We start from the raw sequence: 23,579 nt of genomic DNA on the forward strand, positions 1-23,579 counted from the left end.
GTCCAGCCTAAACACATGGATGGCATTGGTTTGAGAATTCTAGGTCAGAGTCACTAGACTCCTGCAAACATTGCTGTGTTGTTTGTAGGTGATTGTGATTTTTGTTGTTTTTGTCTTAAAAACAAGTTTTGTGGTAAAATATGCAGAACATAAAATTTTGCCATTTTAAGTGTGCCTTTCAGTGATAATTAAGTTCATTCACATTGTGCAGCTATTGTGAAGCTCTGAAACTTGACAATATTTTCCCAGACTTCCATACTGAAATAAATCATTACACATTGACTCCTCATTTCTCCATTCCCCCAGTCCCTGGCAACCACCACTGTGCTTTTTTGTCTCTGAATTTGACTACTCTGCATAACTCATATAAGTAGACTCCTGATATTTGTCCTTTTGTGACTGGTTTACTTCACTTAGCATAATGTCTTCAAGATTCATCCATGTTGTAGCATTTGTAAGAATTTCCTTTTTTTTTTTTTGGTGGTGCTGGGATTTAAACTCAGGTCTTGTGTTGGTTAGGCAGGCACTCTACCACTTGACCCTGGTACCAGGCCTGAGTTTTCTCCATTTTTAAGAGCAAAAAGTATTTCCTTGTTTGTATAGATCACATTTTATTTATCTATTCGTCTGTTGATGGACATTTAGGTTGCTTCCACCATTTGGCTGTTGTTACATGCTGCTGTGACTAGGGGTGCACAGATGTCTGTTTGAGTCCCTGCTTTTGATTCTTTTGGGTGTGTATCCAGAAGTGGAATTGTTGGAAGGACTGTTGTATTTTGAAATCTTAATTTTTTTTTTTGGTGGGACTAGGACTTGAACTTAGGGCTTTGTGCTTGCAAAGCCTGTGCTCGACCACTTGCCCATTTTGCTCTAGTTATTTTGGAGATATCTGGGGGTCTTGTGAATTGTTTACATGGGTTAGCCTTGAACTGTGATCCTCCAATCTCAGCCTCCCAACTAGCTAAGATTATAAGTGTGAGCCACCGGCACTTGGCTTGAAATCTTAAGTTTTGGTAAATCTGTGTTGTCACTTAATATTAAATGTGATGTGATAAAATTGATCAAGAAGCTGGACTACTATATTCTGTATCTTATGAAAAGCCAAAGTAGAAGACAGGAAATTTAAAATTAAATTTCATTTCTTGAAGACAATATTTACTGTTTCCCATCTTGATTATGGAACCAATATATTCATTGTGGAAGAAAGTACATAGGAAAACCCCACTTGTACTCCTACCATGCAGAACAATGTTTGTTTTTGATATTTTAAACTAGCACTTTTGTGTTAATATTAATATAAATTAATTAATATTATATTAATATAAACATATTTATAAACACCCCAAAGGAATATTTATATATGATTATATACAATGTATAGCTTAAAAAAACTAGATCTGCCAGGTGCCACTGACTCAGGCCTGTAGTCCTAGCTACTTGGGAGGTAGATATCAGGAGAAAAATTTGAAGCCAGCCTGGGCAAACAATTCGTGAGACTCTAACTCGAAAGTACCCAACACAAAAAAGGGGTAGCAGAGTGGTTCAAATGGTAGAGCACCTGCCTAGCAAGAGTTCAAACCCCAGAACCACCAAAAGTAAAAAAACAAAAAACTAGGTCTGTGGGTCAGAAAATAAGCTTATGTGGTGGGAATTTATCCATTGATTTATTGGGACCATATTATAAATTTGAATTTATAATTTTCTTTTTCTCTTATAAAGGAATACCTGTATGTAATCCTCTAAAACATGATTCTTGATTACTATTGGTAACATTTATAAGGAACATCAATTCCATAACTTACTTAGTCATGATAATTCTATTATAATTCATTGAGTCCTTAGATTTAGATAGGTGTTTTTTAAACTCATAAATAATATTTTATTTTCATTTCTTTGAGGGTATGTCCTTAGGATTCATCCCTAAAAGTTTATTTTTTGTTTTTTTTTTAATACAGGGTCTCACTATGTAGCCCAGGCTGGCCTCAGCCACCCGAGTGCTGTGATTGCAGGCCTGTACCACTATGCCTGGCTCAGACACTATGTTGTAATGGTGAGGATAAGAAGTGTACAACAGTATCATTAAGGAGCATGTGATAGTTGCTGTGTTAGTTGCAAAATAAGTGCTAAAATCAAATCAGAAAAGAGAAAGTGCAATTAGGTGTCAAAAGATGGAAGAGGTGACTTTTAACTTGGGTGATCTGATAGAGTTTCATGCAAGTGGTAGAACAACATAGAGAACATTTGTGGCGGGGGAACACTGTAGGAAAGGCTAGATAAGGAAAGGTACATGGTTTATTCCGATTGGGGAGTGGAGTAAGTTTACTCAAGATAAGGAAACTAGTTCAGACAAAGCTTGGGCCTCTTGTGCACTAGGTCAATGTGGCTGGTGGAGGTCCCTGAGTGCCAGTTGAGGAGTTGAGAAGTTTTGGCAGTAGGCTCAGCTGATCAAAGGCCCCAGGAAGATCATTGTATTGGAGATAAGGGAACTAGAGGGGAGTGGGCAAAGGTGAGAGCCAATGTACTCAGTTGTACTGATTCCATGAGAGTCTGAATGCTGGGTGGTTGGGTGGGAGAAGTTACAAAAGCAACCATGTTGCTGCCACCCTGTAGACACCAAATATCCCAAGACTCTGTCAGTCAGGGCAAGGCTTTTAAAGAACTTGCTATTTCCTCCCTGCCTGCCTCTGAGTAGGTATGAAATCATTAGTCAAAGAGAGAGGAAGCAGTAGTGTAGTTTTGTGTTTAAAGCTGGAGGGAAAGGGAGGACTGATTCAGCAATAAAGCTGGAGGGAAAGGGAGGACTGACTCAGTATCGACCCAAGGTTTGGAGACCTGTGACTATGTGATTGCTGTTTTAATGGATGGAAATGGGAGAAATGAAGGATTGGCTTTTTTAGGGGTGGGGAAGAGGGTAAAAATTTTAGATTTGGAGAGGTTTGTGAAATAATGTCTCAATGTTAAGAGATAATTAGTGCTTCTAAAATTCATTTTAATATGTTCTTGTTAAGAATGTAATTTTCTTTTCTAATTCCAGTAATACAAAAAGATCTAAGTGTTCTGATCCTTAAATTAGTGTCAAAGAGATGATGGAAGGCTCCAGATTTGTAGCCAGTGTACTTGATGAGAATGTGTCTACAGCAGCTCTCTCTTCTCTGGGATCCTTAGATTCTTGGATGGTTCTAGTCTTTCACCCTTTAATCCATAATCCTTTATCTGTCTGAACAAGAGAAGAAGCAAGCAGGAGTGAAACTCAAGTACTAGAATTTAGCCGAAGGTCCTTTTTAATTATTCCCATTTTTAAGTTTTCAAGCCAGTATTGGTCTCTATCAACACAGTAACAGAAAATTTACTGAATTTTCATGTCATTTGTCCCATATGACATTAGATGTATCAAAGGGTTGCTTTCTGACAAGATACATTTTAAAGTTAGTTAAAAATAATATTACACATTTAATTTAAAAGCATCATTATGGTAGGGGACAGATATACTATTAGGATAGCCTTTGAGTTCAGACAACACTGAAAACTAATGAGATGATACACTTGTAAGAAGTTTTGAATTCTTCTGTGAAAGTCAGCTTTAATAGGAACATTACCTACATTGGTATGCTTGTTACACATTTCACAAAAGTGAAATGTGTTTTTTATACTTTATTTTTTTCCAGCCACTGTTTTAGTGTTTTCTCAGAAATTTGAGTTCTTTATAGGTTAGTCTCATAAGTTAAAATTATTGTAATTAAGAAAACCCCTTCTTTTAAAATTGAGATTCTTACCAAAGCAAAGATGGTCTGGAATGGTTTTAAGTGAGAATTGAGCCCTTGTTGAAATGTGGAGATTTTCTGTTATCCTAGTGCTGGTGATAAATTTAATACTACCATGTATGTGTTTTGAAGCTAGCCAGTTAGGATATGTTTAATTATCAGTAGACTTAAACAAATGTATTTTGCATTGTTGTTGAACTTTGGACATTAGGACTTTGGAAGGTGGAAAATTCCAAATGTAAGTGAGAGACTTCTGTTACTGGGCTTTATAAGAAGTAATCAGTCCTATCTCAAAGTACCTGGTAATGCTTTTTGAGCTGGTGAGGTTTATGAGGTGTAAATTAGATAGGTTATCTCCCCTGCCTCCAGGGACATTTGAGATAGAAAGCAAGAGTAACATAAATTTGATACTCAGCCGGAGAAGGATATTTGTTGAACTTGTCCTCCGACTGTGGACTTGCTTTTCATGCTTTAAAAAGTGGTGGTTGCCTTTTTCTTTAAAAAAACAAAAACAACAACAACAAAAAAACCTCAAGTCTTAATGTCTTATAGTCAAACAAAACTTAGATTCATTTGTTCTATGTTCTGTTTTCCAAACTCAAAATGAGGAATGAAAGAGTCCAAGTTTCTCTGCAGTTGCTCTGCCCTGGCCTTTGTTCTAGCTTAGTGTGGACACTAACCAGAAACTTGGGCTGCACTTTTGTTGTATATTCATTCACCCCAACATTACTGTCTTTGCATTTGCTTTCTTCTTTTTGTTCCTGGGCAGAAGTTGCTGTGAAGATGGAAATGGTTTCTTTGGTGGTCTTCCTAGAATGCCAATGAAAGTGTGAAAGAGGGGATTGGATGCAGATGTTTGGAGGGCAACTGAGTTACCCATTTTTCTAATATAAAATTGCTATTAAAAAGTGCTTAATTTGACTTGTGAAAACAATGTTGCCTTGTCAGTTTCTTCCTTTTGGGGTACATTTTGTGAGAGATACTTTGGGTATCATTTTAAAACTTTTTTTTTTTAATGTTTCCATGGCAATAATCACCCCCTTGCTGAGGGTTGAGCCCAGGGTTTTGCACATCCCTAGCTCTGTCTCGTCTCTATTTGTTTATTTATTTATTACTTTTATTGTGGTGGGTGGGGGTACATTGTGGTATTTACAAAAGTTCTTACAATATGTCATACTTGAATCCACCCCCTCCTCCATTCTCCTTTATTGTCTCATCATTTCTAATGACTGTGTAGTATACCATCATTCACTTACCTAATCTCTTTTTTCTTTTTCACAGTTTTTATATTAGATCACATTCTGAGAAGACTGATCATGTACATACATTTTGGGGCTATGTCTTTGCTTTCTTGGCTAGGAAACTCACAAGATTAGAATTGCTAAGTCAAGGGGCAGGTATATGTTTAGGGTTTTTGTTGTTGGTTTGTTTAATGCATAATGCCAGTCTTCCCCTTCCTGTCTACCCCCTGGGTTATACCAGTTCACACTCTAAATTGGCCTTTGCGGAGCAGAGGCAGCTCTTCAGGCAGTGTTTGCATACTCACAAATCTTTTGTGTGTCCATTTCTGCTGTGCTCAAGTCAAAGTTAAGTGACCCTGAATGTAGTCTATTTGATTTGACTTTCTTGGGTTAATGTGGGCTGGGGTCTACTGATGTTGAGGCTCATGTGGCAGGTCTTTGGGAGTTCTCCCCACAGTCTCTCTGCCAGAGGTCTGCATCATGCTGCTGTCCTGTTGCTCAATAGAGAAACCTGGTTCCTGGGACTGCAAGTCCAGAGCCCGTACTGTTCTTCAGCTGCGAACAGGGCTCCAGTGTTCAGCCTCTGGTCTCACATTCAGGGCTGCGTGTTTTACCAGGCTGGGCTCATTTGCTGGATTGGCCTTTTGGCACTGAAAATAAACACTTATTTTAAATTTGGGACAGAAGGAATCCTTTTTTTTTTTTTTTACACTTTTATTAGAACTTCAACTTATTTTTTCTATGAAGAAATTATAAACGTTTGAGGGGACGGATGTTTAACGTGATTTAAACGTTAGTATATATATGTATTGAAGCATTACATGTTAGCCTATCAATATGTACAATTTTTATGTAACCATTTAAAATAAATTTAGAAAGGAGTGCTGTCTTATTTTAATTTTGAGAAAGATCTTAAAAAGACAGTGGCCTGTGTGCTTTAAAAAGTCATTTTAAAGTGATGGGAATGGGCCTGTACTAAAACTTTAATTTGGGGGAGTTACATGGCTGGCTTCCTGGCAAAGAAACAGTCTAAGCTTGCTGGTAGTTCTGTGAAGACAGATTCCTGTCCTTGAAGTCGGCATCAGCTTCAAGCCCAGCATGGTGCTGGTGGCTGCTCAACAGATAGAGTAAGTGGCGTGTATTAGGTGCTCAGTTACTGTTTCCTACATGAACTGAAGTTGAAACGTGTTTCAGAGAATGAGCAATCCGGCTGCTGTTAAGGTTTGTGTAGAGAGAGGTAAAAGGGAAGAGTGAAGTTGGCTGAAGCATGTGGAAGGCTAGGGAATTTGAACTGTAGTCTCTAGTCAGTGAGGGAGGTTTTGCAGCAAGGCACTAATGTGATTAAGTTGGAGGGCTTTTTTTTTTTTGGTTTGTTTATTTATTTATTTATTTATTGTAGTACAAGGGATTTTACCCAGATCTTGAGTACTTTAGACAAGCATTCTTACCATTTGAGGTATCACGCCCCCAAGCCAAGTTGGAGGGTTTTTTTGTTGTTGTTGCTGTTGTTTGAGACATTGTCTTCTATGTAGCCCAGGCTGGCCTAGAACTTGAGAGCTTTTTGCCTCAGCCTCCAAGTTGGAGATTTTAGTCATTTGTTGGGTTCTGGTAAGTAGGCTATATTGGAAGGGAAGGTTAAAGGCAAGGACCTAACAATTCTTTTTTTTTTTCCTAATTTCAGTAGTTTGCATCTGATTTCTTTACATTATTCTACATGATGGCAAAGGAAACCTCCAAACCAGTTAGTACTAATTAGTTGTCATGAATCTATATAGTGAAAGAATACATCAAAGACGTAAGATGAAATGTTACCATAGCGATCAATATTAGTAACTATAAGCTTTCTCTAAAGATATATAGAGCAGTTGATACTCTATAAAATATCTTCAAGCAACTTTGAGACTTCCATATGCTAGTCCTATGCTTAATTAAATAAGGTTGGTGGCAGTATTTTAAATATTGAGGACACCAGAATTCTGTCCTAAGATGGACTACTTCCCACTGCCATTGGCTGTCTTTATTCTTAAAGTTGCCACAGAACGCCAGGAAGATTTAGGGGCCCAGGGAAAGCTGGGGTCTAACATTCAATCTACCTGCAGTTTAGAGTCCTTGCTCCACTTGATGCCAGTTGTGAGTTAACTTCCTTCAGTGTACAATGGGGATAAGAAATAGCTACCACATGAGATTGCTTTGGGATCAAATGAAATAGTAAGATACAAAGCAAATACCTTGTGCTTGTTACAGAGTAAATCCTCAGTAAATATTGGTTAGTAACATCATTAGTATTATTAGTAACCAATACTAATTTTGGTTAGTAACATTTATAAAGACCAGGACTTTACAGGATCAACAAACAGTTTATAAGTCTCTGAAGTGCAATTCTGAAAGAGGCTAGCTTCTTAGAGGTGGCTTCTCTGCAGAAGTCCCATATTAAAGAACATCTTCCTTGTTTGTCTTCAGTGGTGCCACCTGGGGGTGGACATGCTTGTTTGGGTGCACAAACAAGTCAGTGTCAGTGTGCCCCTTTCCTTGGAGAGCCTCACAGGTCTGCAGTTTGAAAGCAATTTTCCTAAACCAGAGAAAGGCATGGCTGAATTACCAGATGTAAAAGATTTCATTTAGCTAAGCCTACTACACTCAAGGGCCTTCTGATTTTACACATTCTCCTGAGTAACAAGATAGAATAATGTCACATATTGCCCCTCTCCTGTACCCTTTAAAAACTTGGGAGTGTAGATGCTGACCTGAGGACCTTGCTAATACTTAGAAAGAATGCTGTTAGAAAGAAACTGGTGAAGACCATTGGAGGAATTATTTAGGCACTCCTGTTAGGGAGACTTGAAGTACTAAGCAAGGCTAGAAACTGGGATTGATTACAGGTGAGGCTGTGGCATCTTGCTGGAGGTCATTATACTAAAGATGAAACCTGCTTATCCTGGGAGTCCTCTGTGTAGTGGAAAAACACCTAGCAGAAATCTAGAGACTGTTCTTAGTATTAGACTGTGTGACCTTGGGTGAGTTGTACACATTTTCTGGGCTTTACGTTCCATCCTCATCTCTGGCATTTATTTATTGACTCTGTTTCAGTGTTTCTCGTTTGCAGAGTGTCACTAAAATGGAATAATTACAGTTTTTTTTTCCTAATTTTGAGGCTTTTCAATTGAATGGATAAGCTTTTCTCAGTTTTTCTTACATAAAACTATCTTAAAATTTTCTGCCACTCTTGTCTTTTTAACATACCAAATGTTCATTGAGTATGTGCTCTTTTTACTTTCACTGACATGGTAGGTGAAATTTTACATTCTTTTCAGATGTCATACATGTGCACATCTCTGCTAGTAAAACCTATCCCTGTTTGTGGTGGACAGTCCACATCCTGCATCCCCATTTCATGGTATTTTGAGTGTCCCCTAGTGGCACTGCAATTCAAAGGATCTAAGCGACCCTTGCATTGCTCCACTGCAGGCCTGCTAAAGTCAGGCAGGGTAGGCCCACTGTGCCCGGGCAGTGTGGCATAGAAGTGCCATACTATTTCTTTTGGGTGCTTAAAATAGAAGGTTTTTGATATAGTCAAAATCATAAGGCATAGATCCCTTGGGGGCCTCAGGACATCTTCCTTGGCTCTCCTTAACCAAGGCTCAGAGTTATTCAACATCAGGAGCTAGCAGGAGGCTTAGCAGGGCTGAGTGAGCAGGGCTCCAGGCTGGCATGCTTTCACTGCTGCTTACCACCACTGATCTTGAGATGTCATTCAGGTTTTTCCATTTTTCTTGTGTACAGAGGGGAGCAGCAGTAACCCACCTGTTACTTATGAGGAACTTTCTGCAAATATATGACATCATGGAAATCTACCTGGCTTGCTCTGGAAGTAGTTCAGTGACAACATGTAAAAATCAGTCTGGACTAACAAATATTCAGGTAGTAACATTCTTTCACAATTCTGTGAACAAGATTAGCTAGTAACTGCCAGTATTGATTACCACATTGCGTGTTGTGGAACAGAAGTATAGAGCAAGAACAATGGATGTGTTTCATTTCTTAGGAAGCATTCTAGAACTACTAAGGGTATGAATGTTTAGTTTCAGTGGTAGATTTATTGTTAGCATGTTTTCATAAGCCAAGGATAAAGGCCCATTTTAGGGAGGCTGTGATCTCACAAGGGGAACTGTGGACAAGATTTAATGAGAACTATTTCTGTAATCCCTGAAAACTTGGACTTTTGCTTTTTAAAAACACAGGATTCCAAAATTTCAACTTTTAGGGAAAGAATTGTGAAAATATAAATTAAGAAAATAAGTTCTTGGTTTAATAAACCCTTTTGTGAAAACTACTGAGTTGGGGCTTTCCCATGGTAAGTTTATCTTGCCTGAGATTTTCATTAATTTGCTGAACCAGCCACTTAAGTGAGCTGAAGATACATGAAAATTTGCAGTGGGAATGTGTTTCTGAATTAAGTACACTAAAGTGTAATTGTTTTTCTACTTCTCGCAGAAAGCAGAAATACATTTAAAATGTATTTTAAATACATTTAAATGTACGTATACATTTTAAATGTATGTGAGGCCAATACATTGGACTTTATAAACACTGATTTCTAATCAGTATTTTTAGGACCTCATAAATGTTGATTTCTAATCAAAATTTTTATTAGATTAATGATGACTAAATCAAATACGTTAATTAAGTACATTTGAATTTAGACCTTGTGTAACTAAATTTTACAGGCAACTTCTGACCTATACACATCTGCATCAGAATTTCTTGGGTGAGTGGGCATTCTGACTTCTGAATCAGAATTTGCAGGGATAGGACTGGAGAACTTGCAGTTTTAATAATTGCCTAGATGATTTGCCTTGAAGTTTGAGAATCATTGACTGCCTTAGTTCATAGAGACTTTACAACAAATCGCATTTCGCTAATGAGGGCATATGCTCAAAGAAGGTAAGTAAATTCTATGACATCCATTGTGTATCCTCACCTATAGTCATCTATATTTGCTGTGTGCCTGCAGACAAGTTACGTATGAAGTCTAAATTGAAAATTATCATTGTAAACAGTTATGTTTTGGATAAGAGTGTCCCTCAAAGGGACTTATGCATTGAAGGTTTGGTACCTGATGCAAGCAGTGTTCAGAGGTCGGGCTTTTGGGAAGTGACTAAATCATGAGGGCTTTGCTGTCATTAGTGGACTAGTCCATCAACGGATTCACAATTTGAATAGACTGTTGGGAGATGGTGGAACTGTGGAAGGTGGGTCTTGGTTGGAGGGAGTGGGTCACTGGGGCATGTTTTTGAAGGATGTCTTGCCCTGCCCTCTTTCTTTTTCTCTCTCTCTCTCTCTGCTTCCTGTCCACCATGAGATGAGTTGCTTTCTCTATCATACGCTTTCTGCCCTGATGTCCAGCCTCACTATGCCCAGAAACAACAAAGCCAGACAACTATGGACTGAAACCTTGAGCTAATATAAATCTTTCCTCCTTGTAAGTTGATTTTTCTCAGGTATTTGTCACAGTGATGAAAAGTCTGACTATTACAACAACTTAGCTAATTGTGAAACCTGGGTGATAATGATAAGTAATCTTTTCTGGCTCTATTTTAACTTCTGTGCAGTTATTTCAGAGACTTGGCCAGGTGATATGAAGTGCCTTATTATACTTTATATATAACAGTGTCCTATGATACTTTTCTGTGGGTAGAAATTCTTAAACGTTCATTATTGATTGTCTGTTAGGTTGCTTGTTTTACTTGCTGTCCTGTGAGGTTTTTAAAAAGGGTTGGGTTTCCTCCCCTGTCACACCACTGTATGTCTTCAAAGCAGCGACTCTTTGTGGATCATGTCAGTAATGTTCAGTGCTGAGACAGCGAGGAATGTGATATCTGTGCAATGAAAGATTGTTGATATTGTGTCAGCTAAAGGCTGCTAGTACCAGTCTCTCTCTGAAACCAGCCCCTTTGCGTCCTTGGCTTGTAAAGGCAATGAAATACGGTCCTATCTATGCCTTAGGCCATTTCTCTCACTGCTGTCCTTCAAAGACTGCAGACTCATTCAGCTAGCCAGCCTTGGCCTACTCTGGCTCCTATTTTTTCTGGGAATTAACCTTTCCTTTTCCCCCTGCCTCCTACATATGCCATTATGTGTTTGTCAATGTTAGACTAAAAGAGGTGCAGAATGGATAGGTGGGGAGACAAATAATTCAGTGGTAGCACTGGGTCTATTGTGGAGAAGTGGTCCTGCGAAGGGGGTCCCCAGCAAGAGAGCTCGAGCCCCTAGCTGCTTACAGACTGGGGATAGATAAAAGGTTGGTAGAGAAATCTCAGGAAGGTTATTAGGCAGGAAAATCCTCAATGCTCTAGATTCCAAGGAAGGGCGAGTAATTTCTTCTAGGCCAGGTGGGTAGTTTCTAGTAAATGGCTAAAGGTGGATGTCTATTTTTCTTCAGGCCTGGGTAGAGAGTTTCCAGTAAGTCACCTTCAAGGGGGAGAGGGTCCACTTCTAACATGGCTTCCTTTTGTTCGCCTTAACAGTTAATTGTATGCCTCTTGTCATAGAGAATTGAAACACTGCTTACAATTATGGTTATTTTTATTCATGCTTTTATTTCTTTTGCTAGGTAGTAAAGAAAAAGGAGTTTTAAATCCAGGAAGAATTTAAGATGTTTTGAGAAAGCTTACAAAAAGTTTCAGAAGACAGCTAGCTGCTGGCATACTTGAGGTGTAATTCTGGCCCAGCTTCTTTCTCACTGGGTGTGGTTTTAGATGGTCACACCCTGTCACTTTATCCCCTAATTTACAAAGTAGGGATAATGAAACTACCACCTAGAGCTGTTGGCAGATTAATGGGACGAGGCATGCAGAGCATGTGGCCTGGACTTGGGGCACAGTAAGTGCACTGGAGCTCTCAGAACAGTTGTCATTTGTGGAGTCCTTGCTTCCTAGCATGTTGAGTGGTAGAAGGGAATGGATTGGGTGTCTCTTCCTCCCCGCATATCCTGAGGGTGGGGTGGTGTGTATTCTACTTTGAATTTCAGGTCTGCTTGTATAGGGAAGCGGAACCAAATGCCTCTTTATGACTATGAATTTGTTTTCTATAATGTCCTATGAAAATAATTTTTTAAAAAACATGGTGATTGTATAGGACATGTAGTTGATAGTGTCATTTTGTAAAGTTTTATAAAAATTGGCAATGAATTGGAAACAGTAAATAATTATATGTTTATAACATTTTATAGTAAAAGGTAACAGCTTATTAAATTAGTTTCCCCAGTTAAAGTCCTTTTGGGTTGTTTTTGCCCACAGAATTCTGGACATACAGAGTTGCTTTTTTTTTTTGGAAGTACTAGACAGCCTCGTATGGTCCTTCTGAGCATGACTTCTGTGTAGCTAGGATGACAGATGTGGGCCACCGTGCTTAGCTTGGTGGTTGAGATATGTGAGATGGGAGTCTCACTAACTTTATGCCCATACTGGCCTTGAACCATGATTCTCCTACCTCTACCTCCTGATACAGATGTGAGCCACCTTGCTTGGCTCTGAATGACTTATTTTTGATTCTTCCCTTTTTAGAACAAATGGTGGGACCTAGAAGTTTTAGTAAGTTGTTTATATGGAGTATATATACTATGTAGCCTATGAAACTAGAGGTGAAGTATGACCATGAGGTTGTTTTTTTTCTCATTAATTTTTAATACACTTGACATTGTTCCTGGGTGGCTCACCCTTCGAATTTCTCAGTCAGAACACAGATGTCTCCTAACAGAAGCTTGCTCTGTGAGAATGTGATAGACCAATATGAATGTTTTAACAGAGTGCCCTATTGCTCATCGTGGTCAGTCACAAGGATTGTATTTCTCATCTATCTTTTGTGACAAATGAGTACATATTAATTTTTTTATTGCAGTAAAATAATGTCTGCATTATGTGTCATGTAATGACAAATGGCACTTTGAACCAAGAAATGGTGCTGAGATGTTTTGTAATTGCAGGCAGTACTATATCCTAATTGAGCCAGTTGGAAGTATTTGTTTCTTGTTCTGTCAGGTATGCATTCTAGATTATTTAATACAGCATACTAGAGGACCTAAGACACAGATCTCTGAAAAAAACAGGTAAATATGCCAGAGATAGAGCTGGACAAAAGTGAAGTCACAGCCCATGGGGGAGGGATTTTGGATTGCTAAAACAAGAATGTAGAGTAGACAAAAGCATGTTGTCCACACTTGCTACTCAGAGGTACTGAGTAGTTTCTTTGCTTGTCATTTGACTGAAAAAAAAAAAAAGGAGCTTAAGAATAAGAGTTCAAACTGTTAAGAAGGGAGTGGAAATGCTCAAGAGGAAGAGTGTGTATAGGTCAGTGCCCCTGTCCTACGAAATGGGGACACTTCTTAGAAGTATAAATTCTAAAATAAAAAGATTAAATTGTAGTAATTAGTTTTCTATTGCTCACATAACAAATTACCACAAGTTAGTGGTTATTAAACACACATTTAGTACTTTATAGGATTTTAGGTTGGGAGTTGGAACTTGATCTCAGTGACCAAAAATAGAGCTGTTGATAGGCTGGGCATGGCTGGCTACTTGGGAGGTGGAGATAAGGAGGACAGAGGTTTGAGGCCAATCTAGGCAAAAAGACACCCCCCTCATCTCAACTAGTAACCTGGACATGTGCCGATAATCCCAGCTACTGGGAGGCATAGGTAGGAGGATCAAAGTCTGAAATTGCTCCCAGACAACAAACTTGACCTCACACAAAAAATGCAGCAAAAAGGGCTGGGGTATGGTGTAAGTGGTAGAGCACCTGCAGAACAAGTTCAAGGCCCCGAGTCTAAACCCCAGTACTGCCAAGAAAGAAAAAAAAAGGCTGTGCTCCTTTTCGTGCATCTGGGAGAGAATCTGTTTCCCTGCTTCTAGAAGTTGCTCATATTCCTTGGGTTCAGCCCCTTCCTCCATCTTTTAAAGCCAGCTATAGTCAGGTGATTAGGGACCCACCTGGAAAATCAGGATAATCTCTTTTGGCCAGCTGACCAGTAATTTTAATTTCATCTGCAGTCTTTAATGCCCCTCTCCCATATAAAGTAACATTCATAGGTTCTTGGGGATTAGGATGCAGATATCTTAGGGGTGTCATTATTCTGCCTGTCACATAAGTCATATGGTTTATACTTTATTTCAGTTCAAATTTATATAGAGAAACTTTGTTTTTGACTGAATTACTGTAAAATTACCCCCCCCCCAAAAAAAGAAGATATTCCTGGACGTAAAAGGCACAGTCTTAATTCTGCAGTTGTACTTCTCCAGTGGCTATTTTTCAGTGTTTCAGTAGTAAGGAATCTTGTTTGAATTTTGTAGGGGATTGAAGTTTAGGGAAGTTATTCTCTCTAAAAATCATCGAGACTTGCTTTTAGTATAGTTAGGTTTTAGGTTTTTCCACTTCACAAATGTGGTAAATATCGCAAACCTAACTTACAGAAAGTTTCCCCTTTAGACTTTAGGAGCCACGTGTTTATTAGAGGAAGAGGTTCTCAGGATCAGGAAGAGAGAAAGGTGAAGGCATGAAGACTAGGACAGGTGCTTTGAGTGGAACCTAGTAAGTACAGCAAGTGATACCTGCAGTAGGCAGTCTTTTATGGAAAGCCATGGCTACAGGGGAAAAAAAGACACTGAGGAAGAAAGTAAGGTAGAATGGGAGATTCTACCTTAAGAAAGTAAGGTAGAATGGGGGCAGTAATGGCAGAGAACAACAGTGATAGAGAGGAAGTACAAGGCTTCTGGGCGGGGGATAGGAAAGCCATGCCTGTTTTGTCTCAGAAGCTCTTAGTGGCGCATTTTGATTCTGTCTCTGAGCCTAAGCTCCTACGGTACATTGTGACCCCATTGATGAAGGGACCATCTTTTATCTCAAAATCCTCTCAACCTAGCACAGCAGTTCTCAAACTTTTTGGTCTCAGGCCCTTGTTAGGTTGTTAAAAATTACTGACAACCCTTGTACATTGCTGGTGGGGTGTAAAATGGGGCATCACTGTGGAAAACAGATTGGCAGTTCTTTAAAAAGTCAAACATAAGTGTTACCATGTGACTCAGTTGCTCTACTTCTCCTAAGTCTGTGCCTAAGAGAATTGAGAACATGACTCACAATAGTCAGAAGGTAGAAACAACACCAAGGTCTGCTAGTGGATGAATGGACCAACAAAGTATTGTATACTTGCTTAATGGAATGTGATTTAGCTATAAAAAAGAAGGGAAGTACTAGGTATCTGCTATAGTGTGAACCCTAAATTTCATGCTGAGTGAAAAAAGTCAAATCACAAAAGGCTGTTTGTAGTATGACTCCAGTTATGGGAAATGTCCAGTAGAGAAATCCAGAGACAAGTGGGTTAGTGGTTACCAAGGGATTGTGGGGAGGGGAGGATGGAGGTTGGGTTTCTCTATAGGGTGATCAAATGTTCTGGAACTAGATAGTCGAAGTGATGGTACAACCTTGTGGTGAATTTTATGGTATGTGAATTCCATCTAAAAAAAATTCTTGTGTACCTCAGTTTTGTTTATATCTGTGGAGATCATATTAGGAATTAGAATTGCTCATTCAACGATACCAACTTTTAAAACAACATTATAACATACTCATTATGTTAATCTGACATTTTAAAAATAAAAACTAAAACCTCCAAAACAAAAAACCTAATGAAAATTTTTTTATTATGTCTTTAATATCTGGTTAGTAGAAGGCATCTAGAAACTCATTTGTGTTTCTGCAGTGAGTCTTTTGTAGTATGTCTTACACAGATGCTGTTGGAAGGAGTATTGTTCTATTGCCTTTGTAGATACTATGGATATTCTTTCATACTATGTCAAAAACTTGACAAATGGTAGTTTATTAAAGGTTAAAGGTTAGCTGGCAGTTTGGAATCTGCAGCCATTTACTTTGTTACCTTAAAATTTATTGATTTAGTTTGTACTTTGAATGGATCTTTTATCTAGGCAAGGTTGTGTAGCATAGTAGTTCCTCATTTGGAAAAGTATAGGTTCGCTAAGTTATGGAGATCTTCTAAACCTTGACACATTTCATTAGTATGTCTAGTCACAATCTATCTCAAATCCCGTGTTAATATCACTGATCTCATGAGAAAATTCTTTGTTATTATTTCAAGGTCATGGTTTTCCAGTGTTCCAGCTTCTCTGTGATAAGAAAATGTTCCTTGTCTTTTTGGCTGGTTTGGGTAAGTGTGATCTTGAATACAATGGAAGAGGAAGGAATTTTTGGGGGCAAATTTTTGATTGGTATTAACTAGTTTATATAGGTAACTCCAGAGAATGGTTACCGAATCCTCTGTGAATGCTTCTTATACCAGGGATGGTCTTTGTGTGCTGAAGAAAGTTAGATGGGTTTGTTTTAGTGAACTAGTAACTTCAAGACAGAAACTGAAGGGAGTTGGAAGGAGAACAGAGGAGCAGAGCTGAGTTTTGGGAGAGGAAAATGGGGCTCCTACTTGTTTTGATCCCCACCTTGATCCTACTGGCTAGATAGGGAGAGTATGTTATTACACTTGTTTTATAGGATGGACTCTTTCCAGAGCTTGGTTAATACGTCGAAGAGTGATGAGCCCACACAGTACACAAGAGATGTGTAAAGGCTTATTCCACATAACAAAGCTCTTGGGGAGAGCAGGGCAGGCTCTTAAGCACACCAGAAGTGTCTTGAGAGAGCAGGGACATGAGGCTGGCTTGACTTCATGTACTGTTGAGGGGTGGTTTGAATTTCTTGCAGCTGCCAGAGAAGAGAGCCCCAGGCCTTTTTATCAGCTTGCTTAGAAGGGAAGATCAGCAGTGGTAGGGCTTAGTTGTCAGGAGTCAAACATTGAAAATGGAGCCAGACTCCATTTTCTTCCTGTAGACTCTCTACATGAAGAGACTTTTCTCTGCGGACCTGGCAACTAGCAGTTTGATTATGAGTTCAGTACTTAGAGAAGAACCAGTAAGGGGAGTGATTAAGTGAGCTGGACTTGTTGACTTAGCTATGATATAACTCCTTGTGATCTCAACCTTACCTGTAAATCCACATTTCCTCCACTATCGTAAAGTTATGCATTTTAGCTGGTTTAGATAGTTAAGTTATTTGGATCAAAGTGAAGCACCAGGGAAAAGAAGATAAAGCAGTACACAAAGACCATGGGTGCAAGGATATTGCTTTCATTTAGTGAGAATTTCCTCCTGCTTATCTCTTTCCTCTATTTTTCTAGCTCTGTTTCACCCTGACAGTTGGTAGGAAGAAAATTAACCTGCTCATCAGTTGATGGAGCCATCTGTTGGAGGATTTGACATCCTGTCCACCACATAAGAAAGGAATCATAACTGTCCCCTCCAGGGATTTTAGTGCCCTTCAACTGAAAGGTGCCCATCAACTGAAAGGTGCCCGCAAAGCAGTCACGCAGCCCAGTGATGAAATGGGAACAGACCAGTAGATTGTATGGGCATATTGCTTTGTGATAAGAGTTTTTAGGCTTGGAGAACTGTCTCAGTTATTGGTTACATTTTACTTTGAAGATGATTTTTAGAAGCCAGTAGGACATGAATTCTATAGACTACCGTGTAGTTGTGTTTTTTTATTTGTTTGTTTATTGAGGATGGAACCCAGGGCTTAACACATGCTAGGCAAGCTCTGTTGAACTACAGCCCCATCCCTGCTTGTGTGCGTGTGTTGTGTGTATATGATTGGCAGTCCAGGGGGGTTGAACTCAGGGCCTTAAGCTTGCTAGGCATACACTAGCAAGGCATGAGCCATGCCTGTAGCCATTTTTGCTCTAGTTATTTTACAAGTAGGGTCTCATGTGTTTTGCTTTGCTGGCCTAGATCTCGGGTCTTCTTATTTACATATTCCAAGTGACTGAGAAGACTGACAACACCACCATGCCCAGCTATTGGTTGAGATAAGGTCTTGCTGTTTGTTCAGGCTGTCCTCAATCCAAGATCCTCCTGATCTCCACCTCCTAAGTAGTTGAGATTACAGATGTGAGCTACCACACCCCATGTTTTTTGGCTTTTTCTGGACAAGTTCTCACAATGTAATCCAGGCTGGCCTCTGACCATGATCCTTCTACCTGAATGCTGGGATTACAGATGTGTGCCACCACACCCTGCTTGAAAATACTTTCAAAACTCAGGAAGGTATGTTAAAGGATTCTTGCCCAGTGTTGAATATTGGAGGTTTGCCATTGTAGGCAGAAGGCTTCTTCTATGATTCATTCCTTAGTGAACAGGCTGAGACTTTCACACATGCAATTGGAGCCTTTAGCAGGGCAGGAACAAAGTTATACATGGGCTTTACTTGTATTGAGTGATACTCTGTGCCAGAAATGATCACTCTTAGCTGAAACAGACCCCAAAAGGAATTAATCAGTCATCTGAGCACTGACAGGATCTTTCAGACAAACATGGTATGGGTGTGGATGTGGGGAGAAACCAGACAATCTCCCAGCACAGCACTGGAGGAGTCAACGGAACTCTCAGTGTGTAGGGCTGCTGCTTCAAGCCCACAGAAGTGCATTCTGGGGCAAGTTCCCCCATAGGGAACATGTCCCGGCTTATGTGCTCTCTGAGGATGAAGACGAGCCACCCGTGCATAACACTAGCCTATAGTCATCCCAGTGTATGAGTGTGCAGACCTGGGTCAGCTCAGTGTGTGTTCAACTCCATGTGAGTTATGGTGGGTACCTAGCCCACACTCCAATCTGCTCATCTGTGGGACACTACAAAGCTGAGTAGCTGTTCTGCTAAACACTAACAGGACATCCTCCTTTAACTAGAGTTTGTGGGGAGGGAATTGTTAAAATCGATTATTTCAGAGTTCAGTTCACTTTGCAGTGTGCATCATCAGAACCATGTAGTGTTACATTCTCTATTGCAGGATAAGGCTGCATCTTGTACACCATAGGATGCCAATAGCGCCCCCTCCAGTTACGACAACTAAATGTCTCCAGACCTTGTCAAATGTCCCATGGGCAAAAATCAATTGGAAACCACTGCCCTAAGTGATGCAACGGTAAGAGCAGCAGAGCTCCAACCAAGGTTTGACCACTGCAAAGTCTCTGCCAGCCTGCCTCCCAAGAGAAGACACTAAGCCACCTTGCATGCTTCTTCTGTAGGCCAAGGGCCAAGCAGTCCTGGTAGGGCCCTCAGTACTCCGTCTCAGTTTGTCAGCATTGCAGAAAGGATTGGGAGATTCTGGCAAATGATAAAGTGAGGTAAAGTGTATCAGGTGCCAGCATGTGGTGTTAAGTATTAGGGTGTGTTTGATAAATGGGAAAATTGTGTCTCTCCAGGATTGAAATGTTTAGTTATTTTGACTGGTAGTGACAATGGTCTTTTGCGAGCCACTTGATAAAGAAAAGGTCAGTGTTACACTGTCACTTCCATTGAGCATGAAGACACAATTTAACATAAATTTGTATGAGTTGTAAACATGAAACCTGTGTTAGTGTTTCCCATGATTTAAATATCTTTCTCCTTTCCCAGTAATCTGATTAAAGTGCAAAGTAGAGGGATAGAAATTGGTTATGCTTTTGGACCTGTAGCTGATTCCACTAGATTTACCTAAAAGTTTGTGTCCTGTTCCTGTAGAAAAAGAATTCTGATGGGCCAGGCATGGTGGTGTTTGCCTGTAATCCCAGCTATTTGAGAGGTAGAGCTAAGAGGATCACAGTTTGAGGCCCATCTGGGCAAAAAGTTAGCAAGACCCTATCTCAGAACCACGTTGGGTGTGGTGGGTCATTACTGTAATCTCAGCTGCCTAGGAGGTAGAGATAGAATTGTGGTCCAAGGCACAGGCAGAAACTTGAGACCCTATCGGAAGCTAAAACAAAACTAAGCAAAAAGAGCTGGGGACATGGCTCATGTGGTACAGCACCTTTCTAACAAGTGTGAGAGGCCTTGAGTTCAAACCTCAGTACCACCAAAAAAAAAAAAAAAGCTGGTAACCTGGTGACACTTAACATAGTATAGGTTGGTTGGAAAGCCATCCATTACATTCTGTGAATTTTTCTCTTTCTTAATCTTTGTAGTGGATCCTTATTATCCTTAGCTGCTGTTAATGGGGGTGTAAGAAAAAAAAAAAAGCAGATCCAGGGTAGAAAGGATCTGGGTTAGTCAGCTTTTCTTTGCTCTAACAAAATACCTGAACCAAGTAACTTGTTAAGAGAAAGATTTATTTTGGCTCATTGTGTTGGAAATTCCAGTCCATGGTCAATTGGCCCTTTACTTTGGGCATGTGGCAAGGCAGCACATCATGGTGGGAGCATGTGTGGACTAAAACAGTTCATTTCTTGGCTAGAATGCAAAAGAGAGTCAGGAGAGGGCCAGGGTGCCCCCATCCCCTTCAGTGGCATGCCCCCAATGACCTAAAGGCTCACATTAGGCCCCACCTCTTAAAGGTTCTATTACCCACCAGTAGTGCCAAACTGGTGAACATTATCACATGGGCCTTTGAAGGACACTCACCATCTGAACTGTAGCATGATCCCTAGCAAAGAATGGTAAGTTCTTTGTCTTGCACATCTCCTAGGAGAGCTGTGAGGTTGTAGTTCTTAGAAAGTAACTGAGTTGGGGACCTCTGTTGCCCAGAGTTAGACTTGATAGTTCTTTGTTAGTGACTGAGTGAGTGTGGGGGGTATTTGTGTTTGGAGCTTTGAAAAGTTTATTATATAAGCAGGTATGCCATTTTGTAAGTTTTCATCACAAAATACGGTACTCTGGTAGCTTTTACAAGTTAGGAATGCAGGTTTAGCAAACCAGATGGCTGGAAAGAGCAAATGATGATGACTTTTGTGAGCGTATCCTGTGTCCTCTAGTCTTCCTGTATTCAGACTGTCAGGGAACTGTAGAACTTTTCTGGGAACTGATCTTCTGAATCATGCACAGAATTTAGGATGTATAGTTTCTTCTATAGGATTGATTCTCTATGTATAGCTTATTCCTTCGATCTGTCAAAATACTTCCATTGAATGTTTATTTTTTGGGCAGTACTGGGGTTTGATCTCAGGGCTTTGTGCTTGCTAGGTAGGCCCTCTAACTCTTGAGTCATGCCCCTACCCCTCCACTGATTTTTAATTAGCCTATTTTTTGTTTGTTTTTGCTTGGGGGCTGGAGAACAGTTCTGAGAGCATTGAGAATGAAGAGCTGGCTGTACTCAAACAGCAGCGTTGCCTTTGTTCATGTTCCCGGAAGGGAAGCCAGCGGTCCCTGTAGGTATTTCCTGGTGTTTGGGCAAATCATAGCTAATAACATTTTATGTTTCCCTTTAGCTGCCAACCTGCCTAACTGTTTAGAGGAATACTGCTGTTTCTTTGTTCTAAAGGTTAATCTGTTCTGGACTTTTATGGGAAAAAAATTGAAATCTATTAAAAACAAACACCCAAACTCATTCTTTGATTAACGGACGCCAATGAACAAATGAAAGCACCAGATTTTTGATTGGTTATCTGTATTTTATTTTAAATTGACAGGTAAAATTACATGTATTTATCCTGTTTCACCGTGACGTTTTTAGGTACAGTCATGTGCCACATAACATTGTGGTCAACAGCAGATGGTCTACATGAAGGTGGTCCTACAAGATTATAGTGGAGCTAAAAATATCCTGTCCCCACATGTGGTTGGAGCCAGAGCCAGTCCTATAAAAGTATAGCACATATGATTATGTGAAGTACATAATAGTTGGTAATGGCAATAAATACTGTGTTACTGGTTTATGTATGTACACCGTACTATGCTTTTAATCATTGTTTTAGAGTATGCTTTTTGTACTTACACAAAAGATGTTTACTCTAAAACTATGCATGTTACGCTGGCAGCAGCCTCACACATCTCATGTACTGCATCTCCTAATGGCATCATTTTCTCTTTGCTTGATTTGGTGTCATATATTCTGTTCATCATGGCCCTAGGCGCACGCGCACACACACACAGACACACAGACACACAGACACACACTGATATACCTGTATGTTTAATAGGCTTTACTATCTAAATCTGTGTAAAGTGCACTCTATGATGATGATTGTACAATGATGAAATCACTTAATGCATCTTTTCATAACATATCCCCATTGTTATGTGACAAATGTAACTGTATATATGCATTGTAGAATGGTTAGATCTAGCTAATTAAAATATGCATCACCTCACATAGCTATCATTTTTGTGGCAAGAAAATTTAATACTCCTAGCCTTTTTAAAAATGCAATATATCATTACTAATCTTAGTCATCCATATAATAGATCTCTTGAACTTATTCCTCCTACATAACTATAGTTTTGTATCCTTTGATCGGCATCTTCCCACCCTCTCCTGTTGTCCCCTACTCCCTACCTACCTATTCTAGCTACTGGTAACCACCTAGAATGTCTTTGTGGGATCAACTTTTTTATTTTTTTGTGGCACTGGGGTTTGAACCTAGGGCCTTGTGCATGCTAGGCAAGCACTGTACCACTGAACTACACCCTCAGTTTAACTTCTTTAGATTGTGTATGAGTAAGACTGTATAGTATTTATTGCCGGGTGCCAGGGGCTCACGTCTGTAATCCTAGCTACTTGAGAGGCTGAGATCCAGAGGATGGAGGTTTGAAGCCAGCCTGGGCAACTAGTTCACAAGATCTGCCCCCCACCTCTCCCTGCAAGATAACCAGAGCAAAATGGACTGGAGGTGTGGCTCAAGCTGTAGATGCCTGCTTTGTAAACACAAAACCCTGAGGTCAAACCCAGTCCCATAAAAAAAAAAATTACATGGTATTTGTCTTTCTGTGACTGGCATTCCATTCCTTTTTAAGGTTGAATAATATTCCACTGTGTATGCATACACCACATTGCAAAACCATTCATCCATTGATAGATACCTAGGTTGCTTCCATGTCTTGTTTATGAACATGGGAGTGTAGGTGTCTTCCTGACATACTGACTTCATTTTCTTTGGATATGTACCCTGTAACAGATATATACTCAACTCCATCATAATCTTATATGTATCTTTAGATATATCTAGTGTGCAGATTATATAGTCTCATTCTATGTTTTTGAGGCGCCTCCGTGCAGTTTTCTATGATGGCCGTATTAATTCACATTGCTTCCAGTAGTATGGAATGGTTCTTTTTTCTCTATATCCTCCCTTAACAAAATTTTTTTTTTGAACAGGATCTAACTGTGTAGCCCAAGCTGGCCTTGAACTTGTGATTCTCCTGCCTTAGCTTCAGCCTCAGCCACAGCCTCCTGAGTGCTGGGATTACAGGTGTGTGCCATCCTGCCTGGTATTTGTTATGTTTTGTCTCTTTTATAATATCCATTCTAATAGGAGTGAGGTGATACCTTGGTGTGGTTTTAATTTGAATTTCCCTGGTGATTATTGATGGTGAACATTTTTTTCATATGCCTATTGGCTGTTTGTGTCTTCTTTGAGAAATATCTGTTCAGTTCCTTTGCCTGTTTTTTAACTGGGTTGTTTTCTTGGTATTTGATTACTTTTTAAAAATTACTGAAGTGATGAAATTTTTTCCCCTTTCTGGTATATTGACTTCTTTCCTCCTTTATTGTATCGAGT

The 23,579-nt window shown here is 39.7% G+C and overlaps 1 protein-coding gene and 1 long non-coding RNA gene across 3 annotated transcripts in view; one reads left to right on the top strand and one right to left on the bottom strand.

Moving 5' to 3' along the window:
• The window catches only part of LOC109678014 (cyclin-Y-like), a 201,499-nt gene that overhangs the window by 20,325 nt on the left and 157,595 nt on the right, over window positions 1–23,579 (top strand). The window contains exon 2 of the mRNA XM_074056153.1: window positions 16,146–16,214. Coding sequence (XP_073912254.1) covers window positions 16,146–16,214 — 69 coding nt within the window. The remainder of the gene's footprint in view (window positions 1–16,145; window positions 16,215–23,579) is intronic.
• On the bottom strand, window positions 2,980–6,836 carry LOC141417454 (uncharacterized). 2 transcript variants are annotated; one of them, XR_012442015.1, is made up of 3 exons: window positions 6,451–6,824; window positions 5,308–5,652; window positions 2,980–3,217 (listed from the first exon to the last, which is right to left on the bottom strand). It is a non-coding gene; the product is annotated as an uncharacterized lncRNA (long non-coding RNA). The 2 variants fall into 2 exon arrangements; XR_012442014.1 differs by lacking the exon at window positions 2,980–3,217 and having other exon boundaries at window positions 6,451–6,836.

The sequence above is a fragment of the Castor canadensis genome, chromosome 15, assembly GCF_047511655.1.
Source record: "Castor canadensis chromosome 15, mCasCan1.hap1v2, whole genome shotgun sequence".
In the NCBI taxonomy this organism is placed as follows: Eukaryota; Metazoa; Chordata; class Mammalia; order Rodentia; family Castoridae; genus Castor; species Castor canadensis.